The sequence below is a fragment of the Panthera uncia genome, chromosome C2 (assembly GCF_023721935.1).
Source record: "Panthera uncia isolate 11264 chromosome C2, Puncia_PCG_1.0, whole genome shotgun sequence".
In the NCBI taxonomy this organism is placed as follows: domain Eukaryota; kingdom Metazoa; phylum Chordata; class Mammalia; order Carnivora; family Felidae; genus Panthera; species Panthera uncia.
The window spans coordinates 130,067,377-130,093,963 of NC_064810.1; the positions used below are offsets into that span (position 1 = coordinate 130,067,377).

A 26,587-nucleotide genomic window follows, 5' to 3' on the forward strand; every position below is an offset into this window, starting at 1 on the left:
TTAACTGGAAGGTTCTTTGGTGACCTTGGAAGAACAAGAGGACCCAGTCATAATAGTTCACAATCCATCTCTGGAACTGAGACTGACCTAGTGGCAGTCTTGGTTCAGCACACTTGTCATCTGAAACCACTGGGAATTATTAAGGAATTATTATCAGGAATAAAATTCTTATAAATGATGTTTTTGATAAACCATCATGAATTAAATGGCTTATTATAGATTTAGGATCTAAAGGATCAGAAACATTAGATTAGCAGCATGCTTCAGAGACCAAGAGTTTTAACTGAAGCTTGTTTATTCAAACCAACAGCCTGTTTTCCCGTAGGAGTAGTATTTAAAACTTTGTCCAAAATCTTTCAATCTCAAATTTTCTTCTTCCTATATATTAGCGCTGAGTAGAGGTAAGACATAAACAAACCATCAACACTTTTTTCCCTAAAATTATGACCAAAAAGCCCCAAATACTTTCCCAAAGAACACTAATATTACTCAAAACATCTCTAAATGTTTTTCTGGCTCTCATTTGAAGACATATATTCTTTTCACTTATCCAGAAATAATTTTTCTCTGATAGAAAGCAATAGTTCCTTTTACAGTTTCGCTCTCTCTCTCCCAATCACAATTTATGACTCAGGTGGAAGATTTAAAAAAAAGCATTTTCTACTATCCTGGACTTTTCTTCTCCCAAACCACTCTTATTACAGTTTGTTTTCTATTTTGAGGCAGCTCAGAACTAATAAAGAGAAACAAAGAGAAGAGAAAAAACTGGCACAACCAACTACGTTCTTCTTTAAAAAGTAAAAATTTTGTTAACATACCCTCCAGCTGCAGCTGCATGTAGACAGGTCCTGCCAAAATCATCTGGGGTATCTATGTCAAATCCTGTAAAAATGGATATATCTTATATAGTATCATAGATATGTTACTTCATACTAAAGTTATAAGTCAAGAAATATCAAGTGTCACATATACCACAATCTCAAACAAAACTGAATTACAAATAGGCACAAAATTATTGAAAATAGCTTAATAATGTCTAATACTACCAAAATATGCCTCTAGAGGACTGGGAGTTTTAGGACAAGTGCTGGCATACTTGTTTAAAAGCCACAGGATACAATGCTTAGTTGGTTGAGCGTCCAATACTTGATTTAGGCTAAGGTCATGATCTCATAGCTCATGATATTGAGCCTCACGTCAGGCTCTGTGCTGACAGCGTAGAGCCTGCTTGGGATTCTCTCTGTCTCAAAATAAATAAACACTAAAAAAAAGCGCCACAGGATACAATGGAATATTATTCAACAATAAAACAACAACAACAACAACAACAACAACAACAACAACAAAGTACTGACACATGTTATAATATGGATGATCCTTGAGAACATTTGGCTAAGTGACAGAAAAGACCACATCTTGGGTGACCATTTCTATGAACTATCCAGAACAGGCAAATTTATAGAGACGGAATGTAATGATTGCTTAGGGAGAGGCAGGAGGAAATGGGGACTGACTGCTAACAAGAGGATGAGAATGTTCTAAACCCGACTCTAGTGATGGTCACACATCTCTGCGACTATACCAACAAACACTGAACTATATACTTTAAATGGGTGAAATGTATGTTATGTGAACTATCTCTTAGTACAGTTGTTTTTAAAAGAAGCCATAGGTGCTCTGCTATCTGTGGACTATTTCTAACACTGAGGAGAAATTTTAGACTTCTCTTTCATAGATAAATGGGTTTGTGAATACTTGTGGAAATACACAAACTTTTAAAGACTTAAAGTAGAATTAACTTAAAAAATTACTAAGAAAAAAGAAGTGTTGTCTCACACAAAATGTTAATTTTCACTGAAACTTTCCCGTAATTCTTTCGGTAATCGTGAGTATTAACATACAAAATATGTTCAACTTCAACACTCTGAGAAACAGACTATCCTTTAAAATCAATGAAATCATATATATTCAGTAATTCTATGCATTTAATAAGGATCATAGTTTTGTAATGTTTATAGAAAGCTATAGGCCCTGTTTTGTTTCAAACGGACTATGATTATGGTATTTTAACACAGTAATTAGATATGGTATAAATATTTCACAAACCTGGGAGATATTATAGAATGGCTATCAGCTCCTAAAAAAGGAGCATGCAAATGAAGATACTGTTTCTAGGCATAAAGGGACAATACAAGAAAACTACCATCCAACGAACAGAAACTGCTCTAGAAATATTCTACAACCCATTCCCCCACTAACAGAAAGAAGGAAATCCCTGAAAGATAAAACCTTTCCCAGATCTGAAGAGAAAATTGAATGTTAAAATTAAAGAACCCAACATCTTCTAAGAGGACTTAATAAATGATTCACATTTGGACATATCTATAAGTAATTTTGGGAAAGCAGGATAAAGAGATTAAATTTGGGGGGATTTTGTGGAGACACACACACACACAAAAAAAAAAGGAGAATCAGTCTGCAATGGTTCCACTTACCAGAAGAAAGAAGTTTCCTGCAGCAATCTGAAAAACCACTTAAAGCTGCCAAATGGAGGGGGAACATTCCATGTATGCCACGCCTAAAATAAGTAGGACAGTAACCTCAATACAAGAATAATATAATCATTTAAATAAGTGACAAAGAAACTAGCTACAGTGGAAAGATAATGAGTCCACACTTTTACACTTTGAAGAGCAATGTGGCAAAAGGCTAAAGGTGACTGCAGCTTATTTATTATCTAGCAATTTTCCTCCAGGAGTAGGATATTTCAACCAGGGCATTATTGTCCTGATGAACTTTGTTGGATGTGGGGGGGTGGGGGGTGGGGTGGCGGCTATCCTGTGCGTGCAGGATGTTCAGCAGTGCCCCTGGGGTCTACCCACACCAGATGCCAGTAACATCCTTCTACCAAATTATGACAACCAAAAATGTCTCTGGACATTGGCCTAGGGTGTGAAATTCAATCCCCCTGCCTCACTCTTATTGAGAATCATTACCACAACACAAAACGTTCAAGAAGTTTCACTGTAGTAATTGTTGTAGCAATAAAAAATAGGAAGCAACTTATGTTTGCAAATAAGTCGAATGAATAAACTGTGAATTCTTTATAAATACATTTTATAAAATGAATGAACTAGAGGTATTTGTAGAAATGTGAGGAAAAAGCCTGAATTTTATCTACGTGGCTAAATCAAAAAAGTTGCAAAAAGTGTACAGTGGCATCACAGTTACAGAAAGTTTACAAGGAGGTTTAAAACATGTTAACGAATATATATAAATGTAATAAAATGTAATAAAAATATAAAGGCACACAAAGGAATGATAAACATCAACTTCAGTAGGATATTTACTTTTGCAGAACATGCAAGAGAATCCATCTTTCTAACAACATCTTTTATAGAAACTTTTATAAAACAGACAAAGCGAGCTGTTCCCACCAAATGAGGGGGCAAAAGACCTACAGGTAGTAGTATTTGGATGAAAAGGAAAAGCATTCAGCATATAAACATTTTTAGGTCTTTTATTTACATTTAGATTACAAATAATTAGATCAAAACAATCAAGAGCTCTAACCAAAACTGCTTATTATTCATAATCTAGAATGAACTGGGGTAAAAAACATAAAAATACACTATGCTGCCTTACCAAATGAAATCATACTAAACATCTATTCTAGCATATCATCAACACAAAGGGGAAAAAGCTCAAGCAATGAATACCATATTGGGCACAAAATCCACACTTCTACTTGAAATATCTAGAAAACTACAATTCACTGCCATCTGTGTTTCCCAGTCATCACAGCTATCGACGCTGTGTTAAGTACTTACTTTGCAGTATCAGCACCACTTGTAATAAGAGTGTTGATCAGCAGCTCATGGCCGTACCTTGCTGCTATGTGCAAAGGGGTGTTTCCATTCTTATCCTCACAGTCGATTACAGCTCCTGCAATAAATAGCATACCATCAGATAGTGGACTAATATTAAGTCGCATCTGTTACGTGGAAAGTAACATAAAACACTATTCAAGCATAAACTAATGAATATAGAGATCTAACTAGAGTTCATTCATAGGCCATTTATTGGGCCAGGCACTGCAGTTATAGATCTTACACTTAAAACAATTTTGTAAACTAAGCATACGTTTTTAACATTTTACAATGACAAAAGGGTTCTGGGGTCCAGTAAGTTTGGAAACCACTGTATTAAAACAAAAGTAAACATATTTCTTTAGAGCAAGACGTCAGAGCTTTAATGTGCAAACTTCATGTGTCATCAAGATTGCAAGCAATGCTTCAGGAATTATTTGATCATGAAACTACTACTTTTTCTTTGCAGAACCGTAACAGCTATTATTTTGAGAACTACTAACAGTTGCTTGGAACACGGCTTGGCAAACACTAAAGTAATGTACCGAAGAGTTTTTATTTAAAGGTTTAGCTTGGCTAGTGCTACTTCAAATGCAAAAGAATATAAATTCAGAAAATAAATGAAAATCCTAAAAATAGTTCAAAACATTCAAAGGGGGAAAAAAGATACATGCAACAGAGTTTTGTTAACGTGTAATACAAACTGCGATGGAAAGGCAAAGTCTTCTATTCAGCAATGCTTCAAAAAAGCCCACACTAACTGCTGGAGAAATTATATTTATAATTCAGGGGAAACAAAATGAAAACAAATGAAAAACAAATTGTGAAAGATACATATACGTGGCATTTTGTACTCTTCATTATTTGATTTTCATAAGATCTGAAATCAAATATTAAAAATATATAGACTGTTATAACAATTCCACAATACCATTCATTTTGTGGATGTTTTTACTACATTTAAGAAAAAAAACAAACAGAAATACTTTTTACCACTCTGGATAATGGTTTGTGATCTGGAGAATCTACCGTGGAGGGCAGTCATGTGCAGTGGGGTTTTCCCATCCTTGCTCTGAAATAATCAAATAAAAGAGATTTAAAATTATTATTACATCTGTCATATGTAATCCTTAGTTTTATTCTGAATGTCCTCTCACATCTTTATTTTGTAAAACTATTACTCAAACATTAAGTTTAGTTCAAGCTTATGGAGGCAGAACAGTTCAAGCTGTTCAAAATTAGGCACTTTTAATTAATTTTTAAACGTTTATTAAAAAAAATTTTTTTTAATGTTTATTTTTGAGATAGAGAGAGACAGAGCATGAACAGGGGAGGGTCAGAGAGAGAGGGAGATACAGAATCCAAGGCAGGCTCCAGGCTCTGAGCTGTCAGCACAGAGCCTGATGCAGGGCTTGAACTCACGGATGGTGAGATCATGACCTGAGCCGAAGCTGGACGCTTAACCGACTGAGCCACCCAGGTGCCCCTAAACATTTATTTTTGAGAGAGAGCATGTGCACATGAGCGAGCACGTGCAACATGGGGGAGGGGCAGAGATGGGGACAGAAGATCTGAAGTGGGCTCTGCACCAACAGAGAGAGACCAACATGGGGCTCGAACTCCTGAACCATGAAATCATGACCTGAGCCAAAGTCAGATGCTCAATTGACTGAGCCATCTAGATGCCCCAAGAATTTTTTTTTAAGTACAGATATTATAAAGCACAAATATACAAAAAACCCTCAATACCGACCATTTATAAAAAGCTATGCATGGTAGATATGGTATAATCTTAATATCTTTCCTATTTCATAGGTGGGTAAACTGAAGCACAAGGATGTTAAATGATTCAACCAAGGTCACATAATCAGTAGTGGTACAGCTAGGATGTGTTTCCCACATTTCAAAAATTCACATTGCTACAATTCTTTCATTCTAAGAAATGCTAAATCCCTCCTCAACAAAGAAAAAAATGAATATCTGAATTAACTCCACCACTATAATTCATTTAGAATACTTTATTAATTTGGTCATAATTATTGATAATAAATAGCTTTTTTCTCAAATGACTTAAATTAATCAGACTGGCTGTGCATGTATGTATTTAATATTCAAGTTCTGAAATTCGAAAGGACTTTGTCAAAACATGCAATATGACTGTTACAAAGGAAAGAAAATATTTTGCAATTCCTAATCCCTCAGCAATACTCAGCATACTTTCTGTGTGCGTATGTATGTTTATATATATATATATATATTTTTTTTTTTTCTTCCAAACTGAAATGTGGCAAGTGTCCTAAGGTTACACTAAAATTGTATAATGCAGATCTCCTTAAGATATGCTCCTGTCATAATAATGGAGTGTTAGACGAACTTCATAATTACTTATATATATTTGATTCCATAATTTTATATTAATTTTTTCAAGCAAACAAGCCATCCAATTGGCAATTTATCTCAAAGAACCTTCAAACCTTTGCAGGCAGTGTGTGCACAGGAGGGAAAACAAAACAAAACAAGCAAGCAAACAAGGTAGGCTCTGGAGTCAATGACCTGTGCTGAATCCCAGTTCTCCAATTACCACAGCAAGATTTAGGAGAAACTGCCTACCGTCTTGAGCCCCCACTTCTCGACTGACAGTGGACACAAATTACCTCTACCTCATAGGTCTGTGGTACAGAATAAATAGAATAATCTTTGTAAAACACCCATATAACATACCAGTGTCTGTTATGTTTGGTGTTTTTATCAATGTACCAGTTGTTATTCTTTCAACCAGAAAAGAACAAAACAAAAAGTACAAAAGCATTTTAATAAAGGGATTCTAGTTTGTAGTATCTTTTCAAAATGTTCCCTATATAACATATCTTGATTTTTTAAAGTTTCTTTACTTTGAGAGAGAGACAGAGTGCGCGAGCAGGGGAGGGACAGAGAGAGAGGGAGAGAGTGAATCCCAAGCAGGCTCCGTGCTGTCAGCACAAGCTTGATGCAGAGCTTGATCTTACAACTGGGAGGATTAGGACCTGAGCCAAAATCAAGAGTTAGATGCTTAACTAAGCCACCTAAGCACCCCAACATATCTTAATTTTGTAATGTTAATTTTTACCTATAGACAGACATGTTTTAACAAAAGAAAAAAACAAAGTAAAAAAAAAAAAACAACAAACTAAACTGTAATATATATTTTGAATGCATAAAATGATGAACTTTGAAATATAGCTAACATTTACATAAATAGTAAGCACTATGTTCCAGGCAGTTTTATTTTTATTTATTTTTAATCTTTATTTATTTTTGAGAGTGAGAGCAGGAAAGGGACAGAGAGAGGGGGAGACACAGAATCTGAAACAGGCTCCAGGCTCTGAGCTGTCAGCACAGAGCCCGTTGTGGGGCTCAAACTCACAAAGCATGAGATCATGACCTGAGCCTAAGTCCAGCGCTTAACCAACTGAACCATCCAGACGCCCCTGTTTCAGGCAGTTTTAAAATATTTCATATACATTAGTCATTTACTTCTCAAAACCCTATGAGTTACATACTACTGACCTGATTTTATAGGCCATGGGGTTAAGAAATGTAACAAGGTCTCATAGCTAGTATGCAGTCCTTTACTATATACTATAAGGCTATAAGTAGCACTGGATTAACATTTTTACTTTCTATATACTTACTGATTATAAAAAGTATTCCAAATATACTAAAAAAAAAAATTCAGATTACCAACTGAAAAGTCCACCATAAGCCATGTTAGGAAGGGGGAGGGCACATTTATTTCCCTCTGAATTGGGGAGACAATGGGTAAATTTCTTTTTTAAGTCACCTTAACTAATTTGAGAATCAAATTAGGAGTTTTAAACAAAAAATAAAGATCTACCAACATTCTAAGAGTTGGTTTCACAGATGACCATAAACAGCAACAACAATAAGTAAGCCACACATACTACTTCCTAGATTTAAGTTTTAAATAAAATATTTGGGTATTTTATCTGACCAATATTTATTCTTAAGAATAAGGTTAAGTGGGAAGATACACATTTCAGTGATACAATCAACACAGTAGGGCTCATGTAAAGCAAGGTAAAAAAACCCGACCTATATTGCCTTTTAAACTCCATTCACTTTATGCAGTACTTTGAAAGACAGCCGATTTAAAAACTTATAAATGAATAACTGAATAATTTCAAGCTTAAATTCACATTCCAATTTCTAGTCATCCACAAGTTGATCAGGGACAGAAACACCAAAATGGAGAAAGAGATGACTTGATACAGAGAATATGAGGGCTACACCAAGTAGTATCTTTTATAATGTAAGGCAAGTGTCAAAGCCTTATTAGCTTCTTAATCAAGCAACAATTTGATAGGCACTATATTTGGCAATGATAGGAAACACAGGTGTCTGGAATGAAGATATATTCTTGAATGAATATACATTCTTATTGGTTGAAAGCACATAGCTATCAATAATTTTTATATAAATTTCAGATCTGGAAGGTACCTTAGAAGTCATTAACAACATGGGAATTGTGTTCCAATGGAACTTAGCTAGAAGATAACTACACAATTGCATTTAAATGGGATGTCGTACATCCCTAGGCAAGATTAAGGCAACTTTTATGAAATCTATTTCTTTTTATCTTTTTTAACTTTTATTTATTTATTTTGGGGGGGAGGGACAGAGAGAGGGAGAGAGGGAATCCCAAGCAGGCTCTGTGCTGTCAGTGTGCAGCCCCATGCGGGTTTGATCACATGAACCATGAGATCATGACCTGAGCCAAAACCAAGAGTCAGATACTGAACTGACTGAGCCACCCAGGTGCCCCTATGAAATCTATTTCTAAACCAACATCATAGGTTGTTGCCTTAAAATCTACTTAACCACCACATCTCAATTGCTTTCCTAAAAAATTCCCTTGTCGTGTATAAAATCCACCATTGGTTTTTTTCTAAATCAATAAAGAGGTAGCTTCAAATAGGACCACTGGTCTAAGCATTACACTGTAAATGAGCCTCATGTAGGACTAATTCTCATTTCTATATTTCAAAAGAAAACAGAGTTAAAACAAATCACAAATAGAGTTAAAACAAGAGTCAGCTACATAGGCAATGACGTATGAATCAAGTGATCTATCATCAAATTATATTCAATATTCATGTCTAAATGGCATTGTACAAATAAAAAGCTTAATTTTTACCCCTTAAAGACAGCACAACAGAAACTAAAACATGTGTCACAGCTAATGATATAGGTAAGCCATGATCCTTAATATTTCACACACAAAAGATAATTTAACTATAGTCACTTGATCATAAACAGATCTCATAGAGACTTAAAAAATTTGGTTGTGGGGCGCCTGGGCGGCTCAGTCAGTTAAGCACCCGACTTAGGCTCGAGGTCAGGATCTCACAGTTCATGAGTTTGAGCCCCACTTCGGGCTCTGTGCTGACAGCCCAGAGCCTGGAACCTGCTTCGGATTCTCTGTCTCCCTCTCTCTCTGCCCCTCCCCCACTTGTGCGCAAGCACGTGTGCGCGCGTTCTCTCTCTCTCAAAAATAAACAAACATTAAAAAAATTAAAAAAAAAAAATCAGTTGTGATCTTTTGAGGAATGTTAAGACCTAATCTGTATTAAAAAATATTACTAGGCTCTTGAGGAAACAATTAACAAATTTCTTTCCTTCACAAATGTTTAAATATTGTTCTGGTCCCCAATTATCCAAACAGCAGGAATTCTTCAAACCAAAACAAGGAGTTCAAATTTATTATCAAAAATTTTTAGCAATGTTTTAGATGATTAAAAAAAACTTTAGTATGTAATATGACTGAGAACTGGAAACCTGAAACATATATTAGGTATTTTAAATTTAAGCATATAGGGGGCGCCTGGGTGGCTCAGTCGGTTAAGCATCTGACTCTTGACTTGGGCTCAGGTCACGATCTCCAGGTACATGAGTTGGAGCCCCATGTCTGGCTCTGTGCTGACAGCGCGGAGCCTGCTTGGGATTCTCTCTCTCCCTCTTTCCCGGCCCCTCCCCTGCTTGCTCTCTCTCAAAAATAGAAAAATAAACATTTAAAAAATAAAAATAAAAAAATAAACCTAAGCATATATATAACAGGAGTTCTTTATGATACCTTATATCATATCCTTTCCTTCCTTAAGTATAGTACGCATAAATTTTGTCCTGTAGCTGAGAGGGTAATTTATAGAGCAAAGACCTAATTATATATGGACTTGCTACTATTGCAGCTGTCAGACAGGAAGTCAGTGGCATCACTAAAGGCTTATCTAAAGTTAAGAGACATAAGAAAATGGATTCTTTTCTCTACCAGTCTGAAAGACACTGGCTCATCATACCCACAAAAGATGAAATCTTAAGAAATTAAAGTTCTGAAAAACACATTTTAAGGTTAAATGTTTTCACTAATCTGAAACAGTTCAATTTTTTTTTGTGCTTTTCTTTTCTTCATAACACAAGATATGGACTGGCAAATACTCAAATAATGAACTGATGAATTAACACAGAATCAATGAAAATATCTTGGAAAAATCAAAATGATGATTACACATTATAAACTAGTGATGTTCAAAACTGTGGCTGCATGTGGCTTCTCATAGAATTATATACTGACAGTACATTTATCGGGGCTCCAGAATTCTCACGTATTTCAAAATTCAAATGCTCATTCCTAAAAGTAACCGTAACCAAAAAACAAAAAACCAGCTATTCCTTACATGTAACACATTGATACTGGTCTTTCAATTTTTGTAAAATTGAAAAAAAAAAAATTGAAAACAGAAATGTTGAAAGATTACTGTGAACACTCATATACATAGCACCTAAATTCTATCACTAATATTCTACTATAAGCACATCATCATATACCAGTGTGTCCACCCTGCCATCTACCCAATTATTTCATGTTTTTCAAAAGTCGCAGATATGTCTAAATAGGTTGGTATGCATATCATTAATTAGGGTTCAACATCAGCTTGGTGTGTTACCTCCTAAGGGAAAATTTATAAGCAATGAAGCACATAAATCTTAAATGTATTATTTCATGAGTTTTGACAAATGCTTACTTATATAATATAAAGCCTGTCAAAATATAGAATATTATCATCACCCCAGAAAGTTCTTCTATGTCCCTTTTTCATCAATCCCTCCTCACAGGGGCAACTGTTTTATTTCCACTACAGAATCTGGAACCCAATATAGATGGAATTTCATCTGTTCTAGAACTTCATATAAATGGGAATAATATGTATAGTCTTGTGTAAGGCTTTGACTCAGCATAATATTTTTTTTAATGTTTATTTATTTTTGACAGAGAGAGAGAAACAGAGCATGAGCAGGGGAGGGGCAGAGAGAGAGGGAGACAAGAATCCGAAGCAGGCTCCAGGCTCTGAGCTGTCAGCACAGAGTCTGATGTGGGGCTGGAACTCACAAACCGTGAGATCATGACCTGAGACGAAGTCAGACGCTCAACCAACTGAGCCACCCAGGCGCCCCGACTCAGCATAATATTTTTAAGATTCACCTGTGATCTTGTGTCTATCAGTATTTTGTTCCTTTTTATTGCCGAATGGTATTTGTTATCGATATTGTTTTAAACACCCAACTCCTAAATACTATAGTATGGATTCTGATTTTATTTCATACCTTCATATTGACATCAGCCCCATTGCCTACTAGAAGCTCTAAACACAACGCTCCATGTGTTGATGCAGCAGCAAAGTGCAAAGGAGTAAATCCTTTTTCATTCTTTTGATTTACATTAGCACCACAGTCTATAAGTTCATTCACTACAACATCTTGTCCATTATAGCAGGCTACATGAAGAGGTGTATTTCCATAGGCATTTGGTTCATTCATCTATTGGAAGAAAAAAAATCTCAATGTTATGAAGCAGTCTTGCTTCTTGCTTCAAGAATGAAGGTTATTTTAGCACTGTTGTGGTCGCAATCAAATTATTAAAGTGAGAAACAAGGATAAATACACAGATAAGGTTTATAATCCTAAAGTTCTTTTAAAATAATGAATATTCACAAAAGCATTTTGGTGTGAAATAGATTTTGTACATTCAAGGAATATAATTTATACATACAATGTCTGCTTCATGACAAAATTCAATGATTTTGAGAGAGAGATTTTAGGTAAACGAAAACTAAACGTATTTCTAAAAGCTTTCAAAGTAAGGTACAGTTGTAAGAGTTAAATCTAAGAATCATGACAAATTAATGCAAACTGAAAATTCTGAGATATACTGAATAACATGCATATTTTCAATCTTTTCACTTGAAGTTGTTAATGAAGATTAAGATTTTAAACAATGAGTGGCATCTTTTTCTACTTCATTTTTGCAACAAAGTTGGAGTCTAGATATTTTCCAGCCTTACATGTTGATGCTGTAATAAAATGAATGTGTTCAAACGAATATGCTCAATGTTGAGAAGTAATTCTTGCAGCTCAAGTTTCTTTTTCATTTTGTTTCTAATAAAATAGGTGAATACTTTATAGTTTTTTTTTTTCGTTTTTTTTTGTTTTTTTAGAGACAGAAAGCATGTGAGATAGAAAGCATGTGAGCGGGGGACAAGGGCAGAGGGAGAGAGTAAGAATCTTAAGCAGGCTCCACACTCAGCCCAGAGCCTGATGGAGGCTTAATCCCATGACCCTGGGATCATGACTTGAGCTGAAATCAAGAGTTGGATGCTCAACCAACTGAGCCACCCAGGTGCTTCTCTATGGCTTTTGTGTAAAGAACCAGACCTTTGTCCAAAGAGATACCTGGCCTTTGCCCTTGTCTTCTGGGAGGTAATCTATGGCATACTTGATAGAAGGGTCCTTTATTTAGGGTGGGAGCTGGCTACACTGGATCTTAGAATAGGCTTGGCCACAGTCAATAGTGTAAGGGCAGGATCTGACCATGCCACATAAACCAACTGTGTCATTTGAGGAGAAGGGGGAGCTTTGGCGCTCTCTGTTATCAGTGGACTTGGAGACTGAAACCAACCATGTGGGTAATTGATCAACCAATCACACTTATGTAATGGAGCCCCAATAAAATCTCTGAAAACAAAGCTATGGTGAGCTTTCCCGGTTGGCAAATACCATGAGCATATTCTCATATATTGATGCTAGGAGAGTAGGGAGTCCTAACTTCATCAGGAGAGAACAATGGAAGCTTTGTGTTTAGAATACTCCTGGGCCCAGCCCTATGTGTCTGTTCCTTTGGCTAATCTTAATTTGTATCTTTTTGTGTAATAAACCATGGGTATAATAGTTTTCAGTAAATTTTTTGAATCCTAGTGAATTATCAAACCCGAAGGTAGTTCTGGGCAACACTCCAAACTTGTAGTTGGTTGGAAGTAAGGGTGGTCTTGTGTGGAGACTGTGCCCTCTAACTTTGAAGTTGGCCCCAACTTACCACAACTCTATTTTACATTTTCTTTTCTGAAATCTCTGGGAACAGAAACTGAAGGAAGTGAAAAAGGAACACACTTAACTTTGGTCAAAGTACCTAGATTTCATCACCAAAAGCTAAGACACATGGAATAGATTCCCCTGAGTCTCCAGAACTTTGAGAGATTGAATCTGTTGTTTTAAGTCCCTTACTTTATGGTAAATTGTTATGGCAGCCCTGGGAAACTAATAAATTATGCAATTGGAGGCCACATGTCACTAAACAGCTCTAAGTCTGACCACTTATTTTGAAGAATGCTGTCACCATGGTTTACAAATGTTATTTTACTGTCAATAAAAGAAATTTTAAAAACTGCACTAGAATGGATGTGAAACAGAGCTATAGAACTGCTGAGCTGAAATGACACTTCTATCTGTTCGTACTCTACAGGACCCTACTTAACAACGTTAGGATTTTTGCAACTTCTCACAATCCTGACACATTTAGTAACTATTTGCTTGCTTCAGGCAGTGTTTCATATAATCCTTAAATTGAGTCTATTCAGCTCCACAATTCTGCCTCGCATTCTTTGTCCAACCAGACTACCATTTACCTTTTATTGTTTTTATAATTGATCTAAAACACCTCCCTCTGAGGCAAACCATAAGACCCTCTTAAATACTGAGAACAAACTGAGGGTTGATGGGGGAGAGGGGAAAGTGGGTGATGGGCATTGAGGAGGGCACCTGTTGGGATGAGCACTGGGTGTTGTATGGAAACCAATTTGACAATAAATTATATTTAATATTAAAAAAATAAATTTTATGTGAAACTAAAAAAAATAATAATAAAAAAAATAAAACACCTCCCTCTGGCAGAGCCTAACCCTCTCTCTCCTTCTAATTTGTTCTTTAAAAAAAAAAAAAATTATTTTCAAGAGAGAAAGAGCTTGAACAGGGGAGGGGCAGAGAGAGGCTGGGGACAGAGGATCTGAAGCAGGCTCCACAATGACAGCAACAAGCCTGACATGGGGCTTGAATTCACAAAATGTGAGATCATGACCTGACCCAAAGTCAGATGCTCAACCAACTGAGCCACCCAGGTGCTCCCTTCTAATTTGCTCTTTTTAATCTATTTTGAACAATCAGGTGAGTTTGTCAAAACTGTACCTAAAATAAATATACTAAGAGAGGTATATAAGCACAAGTGCTTAAAGGATGGCTTGTGAAAGTGACAGGCATTCTTAACTATCTCAATTCAGAAATCAAATATATTCTGATAAAGCAACAACTTTCCTAACCAAACAGATTTATACAGTAAGGAACACTTACAGTTGATGGGCAAGAAGCCTTGAGTTTTCCTGCCTAGCTCTTGCCATTATTTTGTAATGTGAACTGCTACAGTCATTTAATGGGAATACTAGACTAACTACTAAGCAAGTAAGACTAACAGTAGAGACCCAGCCATTTAGGAAAAATAATCCAGGTGTGTCTGATCTGCTCATTTCCATGGCTAAAATGGAGCTACAGGGCTTGAAATATGAAGCAGAAAAACCTGCATTGTCATTCCCCTTTGGAATGTACTTTACCTCTTAATATACTTTGACTAATTACATGATCAGATATTAGTGCACTATTATTATGTAAAGAACTATAAATATCTAATTAAAAGACAAATATTATTGTATAAAATTATCTTTTAAGTTTGAAATAAATTCTGCCAACAAGGTAATCACAAACATACAAAATGCCTCCTTCATTTATACTGCTCAATCTATATACCTACATCAACTCCAAGATCCAGAAGGTACTTGACCACGCTGATCATTCCACTAGAGGCTGCTGCATGAAGAGGTGTATAAGACTTCTTATCCTTGCATGTCACTTCAGCTCCATGTGCCACAAGTAATTTCACTACTTCGATGTGACCTGAAAATGTGTTTAAGAGAAAAAAATAAAAGCAGAGGAGCATATGGAAAATATGAAATATAATCGTGGATATCTTTTTAAAAAAGGTAAAAATGCAAATTAATAAATAATGCACAAGTCACCAATAAATCAAGTTATAACCAGAGAAAGGATGGAAGAAAAAGAAGTATTCAGATAATTTCGATAAATCTTGACAGCAGTAAGTAATTGAAAACTATTGTATTTATTATTTTATCCGGTGACAACCTTACAATCTATAACCCTCCGTTTGTCTAGATCTTGATTTCAAGGTTGTTTTAACACATTCGATTTTTTTTTTTTAAATGTTATTTACTTTTGTGTGTGTGTGTGTGTGCGCGCGAGAGAGAGAGAGAGAGAGAGAGAGAGAGAGAGCGCGCGCGCGAGCGCAAGCGGGCGAGAGGCAGGGAGAGGGAGACACAGAATCCAAAGCAGGCTCCAGGCTCCAAGCTGTCAGCACAGAGCCTGATGTGGGGCTAAAACCCACGAATCATGAGATCATAACCTGAACCGAAGTCGGACACTTAACCAACTAAGCCACCCAGGCACCCCAACACATTCAAGTTTTGAAGTTAGCTTTGAAAAGTTATCAAGTTTTGATATAACACATAAGTTTATGTTTCTCTGCCTTAGTGGAATCTTATACTTGAAAATCTGGGAGTGACATGGGTTTGGGTTTCTTTAAAATGTTACTCTTTAGAACATGTGGTTAAAGACTTCTTCTCCCCTATTACTTCCACCAGATGTCTTTAATCAACTTAGTTTGTTATTCACCTTTGTATCAATCAGGATAGGCTAGGTTATATGTGCTGTGGTTAAAAATCAGTTCCCAAATCTCAGCGGTGTTTTATTTCTCATCATCACCATGATTGCTTGGCCAGAGGGCTCTGCTCAGTCACTCAAGGACCCAGGTTCATATAGCTGACACCACCTTGCATGTGGCCAGCCAGTACCAAAAGGAGGAATAGACTGCAGAATCTATCTTGAATCAGCAATTAACTGCTCTGGTCCAGAGGTGATGCTGCTATCAATTCACTAGTCAGAACTAGTACCAGGCCCCACCATACCAAACAAGGAGGCCAGGAAGGGGGACATGTATCCAGAAAGTAGGAGAACCACTATTCTCTTTTTATATCCCCTTGGTCTTTATCAGATTAGATTATACAGCGCTTTTTCCTCCTCCCATAATGCTTCCCATCCTTGTGCCTTTGTTCATGGGATTCCTTCATTGCATGGAATGTTCTGCTTGGATGTCTCTTTCCAAGGATTGTTACTAACCCTTGAAGGCCCACATCAGTTCCCATCTTCCCTGATCAACCCCGTTATCTCTCTTCCCTAGAAGCCTTATAAGCCAAAAGCACTACATATCTGTAAATACTATCTAATAAGTATATAATACCTTCTGATGGTTCTTAAACTTATATCATTATTTATTTAATTGCCTCTAATTACTTTTATGTATTAGCTTCCCAAATATATATTTTCAAAGGCAAAGCTATATTCCACAGGGCTGAGAACAGTGTTATAAACAAATAGGCACTCAAATATTTGTTAAATAAATTGTTCATGACACCATTTTTTTATATCCCTTCATAGGGAATGAATATGTAAAGTTAATAACTATAAAAATGAAGCTTTCAAACATAGGCCCCTCTTCCTTGACAAAATTAGGCCAGGTTATAAGATGCACAAAAATCAAGTAGATTTAATTGTTTATATGTAAATTACCAACTAAAGTGGATACTTTCAGCTATTTTTGCCCCCATCTCAATAAGAAATCTCTACCATATTTTTAGGAAAAAAACCAAAGGAATATCTATCAAATCATTAGGTGCCAAATCAAATGTAATTATCACATAAGAGTATCACCTGGCCCAAAGATCACTCACTACACATTACACCTTCTGATCTATGGCTCTAGAAAGATAGCTACTTGCATTTATTGTAATGTGTGAAAATCAGTACCTAGAAGCCTCACACATAAACATAGCTTTTCAACTGGGCAAATGCATATTATTCACTAATACACCAAAAAAGAAACAAAGTTCTCTTGATGTTTAAGACTAAAAGGCTCATAATACTAACATACTAGAAAAACTGTTCAAAACCAAAACATCATTCATATAAATGGAACAGAACGTATTAATTGTGCATATAAACTAGTAGATTTCAGGAAGTATGAACTTCTCCTAACATCAATAAAACTTGAAAAGGGGCTACGCATAGGCAAATTTACAATTTTAAAACTGACAAATACTTATTTAAGCACATTTCAGAAATATGGATAAATTCCTTTAACTGAACCACTGAAAATATGAAAAAAGGGGCCTCTCCACAGCCAGTTTGAGGGTGATTTATTTAAAAGAAAAAAGGGAATAAAGTTCCAGAATGAAATAAATGATATTTGTTCTACCTACATTGTGGCCCTGGCCAGAACAAGTACGTGTCCTCCCTGTCAATTTATAGACTTATGCTACCAGGAAGACTAGATTTCATGTAATTTGTCTAGGTGTAGTTTTAGAAAATGGCATTCTTTGGACATGTATAGTATACATAATTTTACTTGAAAAATTCCCTGAATTTTTCTTTTGTTCATGACTGTGTAAAAATAAGGAAAATGAACTGTGATCAGAATTTCTAAGTCTTTATGAAAAGGAAAGGAAGGAGAAAAAAATACTATTTCATATTCATTCAAATTATGCACTGCTTTAAGAAGAAATTCGGGAATGAGTTGCTAATCAAGGTAATTAATATTTATTCAGTACTTTCCATGTCAAAGTCATCATGGTAAGGTGATTTGAGGTAGAACTTGGCTGAATATTGCTAAAAGTACTGAAAGCAACAGAAAAGATGAGTGTATAAAAGGGATATCAATGGAGGTTCACAGTCAGAGTGAACATAGGGTAGGGAGGGGGATATGATGAACTCTTCGGGGATAGAGATATTGTTGCCAAACACTGACACATAATTCAGTAACAGCATAGGGATAAATGGTAGAGCCTAAGAGAAGAGTAAGGGGAACTTCAACCAGGGATAGAAGTCCAGGGCAAACTGGAAGTTTGTGAGAAATAAATTATAAGAAGACTACATGTAATTTTAATGTCTCTTTCACAAATACTGACAGATTCTCTGAATATAACCCTAGTAGGGCCAAAGACCTGGACACGGGGCTTGTCTATGAGACCAGTCAATAGCTCCCTACTTTTACATGTTTAGCTCTCTTTAATCCTGAATGCTTAGAACAGCTGAACAGTTTTAGAAACTATGTGTCAACATTCTTCTTCTTCCATGCTGAAAGAGATAGGGAAAGGAGAATTATAAATCCCTGAATGTTTATGCTCAAAAATTAAATGAGGCCCAAGAAACACAGAATACCTTTTTTAATCCACAACTGGCCTGAAAAGTGACATTCAGTGCATCAAAGAAAACAAAGCTATCAAAGGAGGGCTCCTGAGATATACACACCCAGCTATTCTGGGAGCTCAATTAGAGGCAACCCACAAAATCTGCTGGCCTTCAATTTCATGAAAACAACTGGTTAGTTAAGTCTTAATTCTTTGGAGGTAAGAGGCCTGATGAATTCTGCTTCATGTTTAAATCCTTTAACATAAGGTGTACCAAATCATTCAGAATAGATGCTCCAAAACTATCTGGAAGGATAAGCTACAGAAGAATATTCAGAAAAGTCCCCAAGACTTAAAATATGAAAAATATACAGGCTGTGAGGAAGGGACTTCCGGATGCTACAGGAGACGGGCTTCTGGATGTTTTACTTTCAAGTTACAGAAGAAAATTGCCCATGATATAACTAGAGGCATGAATCTCTGGTGTGAGAGAAATACCAGAAGCCCAAATGTTCAGCATCTGGCTTTCAAAACGGGGACATCCGACAAGGATATTAACCTTCAAGAACCTTCATTTTTGATCATTCCTTATACTCACATTAAAGGTCAGACTTGCAATTCACTATGGATTCTGCTGCTTTTGGTTTTTTCTACTACAGGCAAAAAATGCTGGACCTTGGGGTTATCTACACAACTGGTTTGAGCTCATTTATTTTCTTCCAATGTCATATTTTACAATTTTATATAGTTTTAAAAATTAATAATCTTCCATCAAATCTTCCTTTAATTTTTTATTTTTATGTCAGAAACAGGAAAAGACAAAACCAAGAGCAGGGAGTCCTGAGGATAAGCTATGCCTATAAGAAGGGTGGCCAGCTAAATGTCTTTGTAATTAGGTAGTATGCATGGCAAATCAGGGAATGACTCTAGTATTACACATAAGGTGTCAATCCATATGTGATTTTTCTTAAGCCAGAGGAGCCAAAATAGCAGAAGGAGAATTATAACCTTTGGCAGGGAAGAGAAAAAATTCTGAGGCTCCATCGCTACAAAGGGAGGAAGAGTTCTTTCAGTTTTATTTTGAGAAACTTGAAAAATGAATGTCTATATCCAGCTCTTCCTCCCAGAGGTACAACCCTAGCCTTGTAGGACTTGCAAGGTTCGTGGCAGGTTGTACTTCCTCCATACTTAGAGATTTACTTCCACCTGCATGGTTTTAGCACCCACAAGCCTGTTCTTTTTGTGCACTTAAAAATATCTTGAGGTAGGCTCAAGATCTGCCTGCACTCTAGCTGTCCAAGTCACCTTAAGAACCAATTAATGTTTCTGTTAGTACTCTGGTTGCCTGGTTTTGGGTAGTCTACCCCAAGACTGTTTTCCCACGAGCTCTGTCAGGTTGTAGGGTGCAATTTTGCAAATCCCAAGATTTTTCAAGAACATATACATGTCACAGCAGAAAAGTCTACACTCTAAGCCTTAGTTTCTTTCTGTGAAATTACTGTTGTAGAAATCAAACACGATGTTGCCTATTCAACCTAGTGGCCCAAAATAATAGGCTTCTTAAAGCATCTTCATAACTTCTATCTTAATATTCCCATGAAAACAAGGATGGATATAAGAATGGGCTTCTAGTAAACCACCAACTAAGATTATGCTTCCCAGACTTGTGTCTAGGATGTCTCTCCCTTTAAAAGTAAACAGAATTATTTTCAAACAGCTTTAAGAAAACTGGACCTGACATGTCCCCCACTACCAGGCTGGGTCCACTTGGGCAGCAAATTTAGATATGGTGTAACTTCTCACTATCCTTAAAAACAGATGTTATACCAAATGCAAGAACTAAAATGTACAAATTTTCCTGAATACATAATGTCAAAAAATGAAACTTAAAACATACATACCCATATATGCTGCCCAATGAATTGCCCGTCTATCTTTCTTGTCAAAAGCATTAATATTGGCACCTCTAGACAAGAGTAGTTTGACCATCTGTAATAAGAATAAACACAGTTTCATCAAAATTCAGTAGAAGAACTGTTCATGAATATCCCTTATGATGACTACTCATCTCAATCTCTGTGGCACTGAATTTGTGTTGTAGACTAAACAGTGAAGACCCTTTAACATAATTCAATAAATAATAGGACAAAATATGAAAAAAAGATTTACAGTGCACGTTACTGAAGTCAGGCATCAGTATCTTTTAAAGATGCCCTTTTGTGTCCTGTCCTGGTATTTTATGAACAAAGAAGTACAAATATGGGAAGTCTAAAGGTGCAATATTTAACAACAGGTTTTATTTCTTTTAATAGCCCAAAGTGCTGTTAAGATGTAAAGTGCATTCTTATCCCAGAAATGTCTTAAATTTAATTCAAACACAAACGTAGTATCTATAATACGGTTAGATCCAAAGGTCACTGGGTAGTCTACTTACCTCATGATGTAGTACCTCACAGATTTCTATTCTGTCTAACCATATTTATGATAAGTTTCCCCACAGGAAAGGGCATTCCATGTTCCAAAAAAGGGGACGTATCTTGTGACCTTAACTGCAGTGAAGGCAAGGATTCTTTATGTTGCAAAAACAGAGAAACAGTGAAAACAACACTGCAGCCACTAGCACTCAGGCATGGAATCTTGGGAATGTCACTTTATCTCTGAGTTTCTGTGTCTGCAACAAAAATGAAGGATGGGCAAGCTGGCCTCAAAGGTTTTTTTGTTACTCTGTCTTTCCTTCTTTACTAAGTCTTTTATGTACACATAAACCTTACTCTTTACCATAACAATATCTAACATGAAGCAATGATTGTTGTAGAAGATAACTAAATATTGGGGTGCCTGGGTGGCTCAGTCAGCTAAGTGTCCACCTTCAGCTCACATCATGACCTCATGGTTCGTGAGTTCAAGCCCTGCGTCGGGTTCTGTGCTGACAGCTTGGAGCCTGGAGCCTGCTTCAGATTCTGTGTCTCCCTCTCTCTCTGCCCCTTCCCTGTTTGTGCTTACTCTCTCTCTCTCTCTCTCTCAAGAAAAAAAGAGAAAGAAAAGAAAACTAAATATTAATTTTCTTAAATTATTTCCTTTCATGGTCTGTTATCAAAGAATTCTTGACTAAACATTGATAATAAATAAGAAAATATTTTCTAATCTCTGTTTTCCTTTTTTACTATCTTTCTGGGAGCAAAATGAAACTGCTCTATCTTTCTGGATTATTTTTTCCACAATGCCAGAACATACTTTTCACATTGTGTTTAGCTGGCAGTGCTCTCCTTCATCTTCTGTTGTCCTTTGACCATGAAATTCAAGTGTATAGGGCTATATCTGATACGTAAACTTCAAAATTTGAGAATGTTGTGTCACAAATTTTATCATGAAAAGAAGTTGAGGGTTTGCTAAAGGCAAAATTAGACAAAAATGAGCAAGACGGATATTTCTGTTTGCTACTACCATGGATTGAGTGGCTAAAAAGGGCAAGTTCATTAATAATTAGACTGGTGAGTGGGAGGATGATGGGAGAGAGAATCACTGTCTAACTGAACACTACCTACCTCACCATGTCCACTAAAAGCTGCATGATGTAATGCGGTCCTCCCCGCTCGATCAGACACGTTTACATTACTTAGAAGAGGTACCAAAGCTTCAGCACACTTTACAGCTTTATTAGCAGCAGCGATGTGTAAAGGGGTTTGCCAATTTTTGTCTCGAGCATTAACATCTGCAGAATGCTTCAAAAGTACCTGCACTGCTTCCTAAAACATATGAAGGTAAAAGTTACAAAAGACAAATGGGTTAACAGTTTTAGAAATTATATATATATATAATATATACATATTATATATATTAAGGAATCATATATATAACTTATATATGTAATATATATATATTAAATTTAATTCAAGGTTTATATATGTAATATATATATTACATATATAAATTATATATATTAAGGAATTAAAATTTCCTAAGGAAATAAAAAGTCTGGCAGAACCTGCTATAAATGAGTCGGATTTATTCAAGAAAATAAAATATTCTGAACTAAAGGCAGTACTACTCAGAGCCATTATAAAATGCAATGAGATAAAACATTGCCCTTTTCTGTTGTCCAATTAAAGGCATACCAACATTAAAATGTGCAAGAAATACTAACAAATATTCTTTAAAAACATTCATCAGTTCTCATTTTTCTAGATGGCAAGATACAATTAATTTGTACTCTAAATAGTTTTAAAGAGAATTATTACTTTGACAATAAATACATAAAAATTTAAAACATACTGTCTCCCAAATTAATATACACGTTGTATTTTATAAAAGGAGAAATCACTATGATCTGGAGAGAAACAGACGAACAGGAAATAAAGAAACAGATGCTGTGATGCTAACTGGTGAGAAAATTAACAGGCAATTTAAGAGTTTAGTATCCAAAGGGATTTGTCTTCCAGAAACACAAGGAAAACTTCACAACACATCTATAAATTGGCCTCATGGCTAGATACTAAGGAATCCAGTATGCAATCTACAGTAAGCAATATAGTCAGAACTAAACTTAGCAAGAAGTTTTTCCTTGTAGTAATAATCCTATCTTTGGCAGATGAATGACAAACTATGTATGAAATAAAAAGGCCCAGAACAGAAATCATCTCAGTTCATTTACCAGGTATAACTATTTAAGTCTAGTAATAATGACCCTTGGTTTTCTTAAAAAAAAAAAAAAAAAGTACATGAAAAGTGTTCGAAAGTGTCAAAATAACTAAGTAGCGAGGAAGGCTAAACAAAATACTATCATCTCTGATTCACACATAGCTTTCAAAGCCTTTCAAATAAAAAGTAATCAGAACTGTCTGAAATATGGGAAACAGCATAAATACTTATTAACAGGACTGACAAAGGCTAGAGAGAGGCCCAGTAACCTTATCAATCTGCTAAGGAAGTCAGCCAGTCATATACATGTATATGTGCGTATATATATGTATAGGCCTACTCTAGACCCCACAATTCCACTCGTTATCTGCCCAACAGAAATTTAAAAAGACCCATCCAAGAATGTCCACAGTAGTTTTATTCAGAAGAGCCACAAACCAGAAATGCAGACAGCCATTAACAGGAAAATGGATAAACTATTGTACATCCATATAGTGAAATACTCTTCAGCAATAAAAGGAATGAACATTCAATTCACGTAATATGGAAGACTCTCAAAAATATTAAGTTGGGGGCCCTGGTTGACTCAGTCAGTTAAGTGTCTCTTGGTTTTGGCTTAGGTCATTATCTCAACAGTTAGTGAGATCAAGCCCTGAGTTGGGCTCTGCACTGACAGCACAGAGACTGCTTGAGATTCTATCTCTTTCTCTCTCTTTCTGCTCCCCTGCTCTCAAAAAACAAACAAACACCCAAAACCAAAAGACAACCAACAACAACAAAACTTAAAAAAGTATTAAGTTGAACAAAAGAAGTCAAGATACAAGAGTACATACCGTATGGTTCCATTTTTATAAAGCTCTAGAATAAGCAAAATTATTCTATGGTGGAAGAAATCAGAACAGTGGTTGCCTCGGGGACAGGGAAGACTGACTAGAAAGGGACATGAGGTAACTTGCTGGAGTGATGGAAATCTTCCATATCTTGATTGGGAAAAAAGGTTACATGAGTGGATACATGTGTCCAAACCCAAGACTACACATGTGTTCATTTACTGTAAATTATACTTCAATGAAAAAAAAGGAGTATAAAGAAAAGGATACAGACAGGAAGTGGTACAAACACACCATCAGGATTCTCCAACTCAAGAAGGGTATATTGTGATTTGGAGGATAAAACTAACATTATCCTGGGAAATGTTAGTAGACATGTTGATGGATGTACTAGAAAATAATTAAAAACAAAATGAATTTATAATTGGATTAAGTTAGGCAAACAGTGGGAATAAGTGCCAGGCTTCCCTTATTCATTCCCACTCTGGAATTCACAGTGTATACTTCTGAAAAGTATGGAGAATATTTATGTTCCATTAGCAAGAAATAGAAAAATCAAAACTATTTTTTTGTTTTGCTGAAAAACAAGAATAAATCCAGTTAATGGTAGGTGAGGGTGGGTAAGACGGCACCTAAGAAACGCTATAAACATAGTTACCAAGATCCTAGAATCAAGACAGACCAAAGTTTGAACAAGGGGTTCACTGCTATGGACCGAATTGTGTTCCCCCACAATTCATATGTTGAAGCCCTAACCTCCCAGTGTGACTATATTTGGAGACAGTGTCTTTGGGAGGTAATTGAAGTTAAATGAGATCATAAGGGAGGCAACCTGATCTGATACTTTAGAAGAAGAGAAGTGAGAAAGATCCCCCCCCTCTTTCTCTTTACCATGTGAAGATACAGTAAGAAGTAGCAGTTTGCAAAGCCCAGAAGATAGCCCTCATTAGAAACTCTGCTGGACCTTGATCTGGGACTTCCAGCCTCCAGACTATGAGAAAACAAATTTCTGTTGTTATGCCACACAGTCAATAATATTTTGTTATGGCAACCCAAGCTGACTAACGTATCCACCATTTATCATTCACAATAGGAGGTCAGATCACAATAGCAGTAATCTTTGAAAATTCAGAAAAAAACAAATCGCTACAGACTGGAGGGAGACACTAAACCATACCAAATGCGGATTTCTAGAAATTACAATCAATAAGCCTGTTGTCAGAACTAGTAAAACTCTAGATCATATTATCAGCACATTATAAGTATTTAGAAAATAATATAGGAATAATAAAAGGTATATACGGTTCCACTAATGATAAATATTACCATAGCAACCTTAATTCCAATTTTTCCATTATTAGAGGCTATGTATGTGTAAGAAATACTCCAGGTGTGCCTTGACTTTAAAAAATCAGCTAAGTAGGGCGCTCGGGTGGCTCAGTCGATTAAGCAACCGACTTTAGCTCAGGTCATTATCTCATGGTCCATGGGTTTAAACTCCGTGTTGGACTCTGTGCTGACAGCTCAGAGCCTGGAGCCTGCTTTAGATTCTCTCTCTCTCTCTCTCTCTCTCTCTCTCTCTCTCTGCTCCTTCCCTTTTCATGCTCTGTATCTCTCTCTCTCTCTCTCAAAAATAAACATTAAAAAAAATTTTTTTAAGAAAAAACTCAGCTAAATATCCTATGACACAGATTTTAATAAAATTATGACATATGGGGTGATGACAAAAGGTTAAATAATTTTATCCAAAGAGTATTTATTCATTGCTTGGGGTCCACCTAGAAGAGTTTCTACAGCACTAGCTGTCCGTGGCTCTACCTTTTTAAAAGCAATTGTTACCAATGATTTGAAGTCAGGCATGGGAAAAAGAAGGGCTAACACATTCGCAAATAAACGTAATAGTGGGAGGGACTGCTAATATCTCATGTGATAATATAAACTTGGGGTCTTGACAGAACTAAGATGTAATTCCTAAAGTTAAAAAAGTAAATGTATATCTTCCAGAGGATTTAGCAGTGTGATGTGGCTTCTTAAAAAAAACAAGCTAAAAAAAAACCAAAACAAGAACACACAAAAAGCCCTAATACTCAGTAATCAATTTATTCAGAAGAATACTCAGCATTGAGAGAGCTAAATTGTATGCTCCGACTTGAAGAATGGCAGTCACAAATCACCACTGGAGATGAGATGAGTCAGCCAGCCAATACGATGAGGTGTGTGGAAGCCATGTCACTGAGGGAGAGTGAGGAGTTTAGGATTTGTAACCCAAAGCAGCCTTTCTCAACCCAGGTAAAGTGCAGGAATTAAGCACTAAGGCATCCTCTTTGTGATGAATTAACTTCTCCACTATGTTCTATGATGGTGTTAGTTTCCAAAGGCCTTGGAGGATTGGCACCCTCTTTAGGGCTTTCTTCTCTCACAGTACTTCAAAAACATAAACCAAAGCTGCCTAAAATTTTGTCTTTTCCATACCCTTCTGTGGCTATATTTCCTTATTCAATGAAATTAAGTACAGCACTCTTTTGCTCTCAGGATGTAGTAGAAAAAATGAAAAGAACAT

The 26,587-nt window shown here is 36.1% G+C and overlaps 1 protein-coding gene across 10 annotated transcripts in view; it reads right to left on the reverse strand.

The window, feature by feature from the left end:
* The window catches only part of ANKRD28 (ankyrin repeat domain 28), a 196,668-nt gene that overhangs the window by 38,384 nt on the left and 131,697 nt on the right, over window positions 1-26,587 (reverse strand). For all 10 annotated transcript variants that reach the window (XM_049628833.1, XM_049628829.1, XM_049628830.1 and 7 more), the window contains 8 exons: window positions 22,105-22,305; window positions 20,461-20,548; window positions 15,055-15,197; window positions 11,529-11,741; window positions 4,863-4,941; window positions 3,831-3,945; window positions 2,496-2,578; window positions 819-882 (listed from right to left, as the gene is read on the reverse strand). In XM_049628833.1, coding sequence (XP_049484790.1) covers window positions 819-882; window positions 2,496-2,578; window positions 3,831-3,945; window positions 4,863-4,941; window positions 11,529-11,741; window positions 15,055-15,197; window positions 20,461-20,548; window positions 22,105-22,305 — 986 coding nt within the window. The remainder of the gene's footprint in view (window positions 1-818; window positions 883-2,495; window positions 2,579-3,830; window positions 3,946-4,862; window positions 4,942-11,528; window positions 11,742-15,054; window positions 15,198-20,460; window positions 20,549-22,104; window positions 22,306-26,587) is intronic.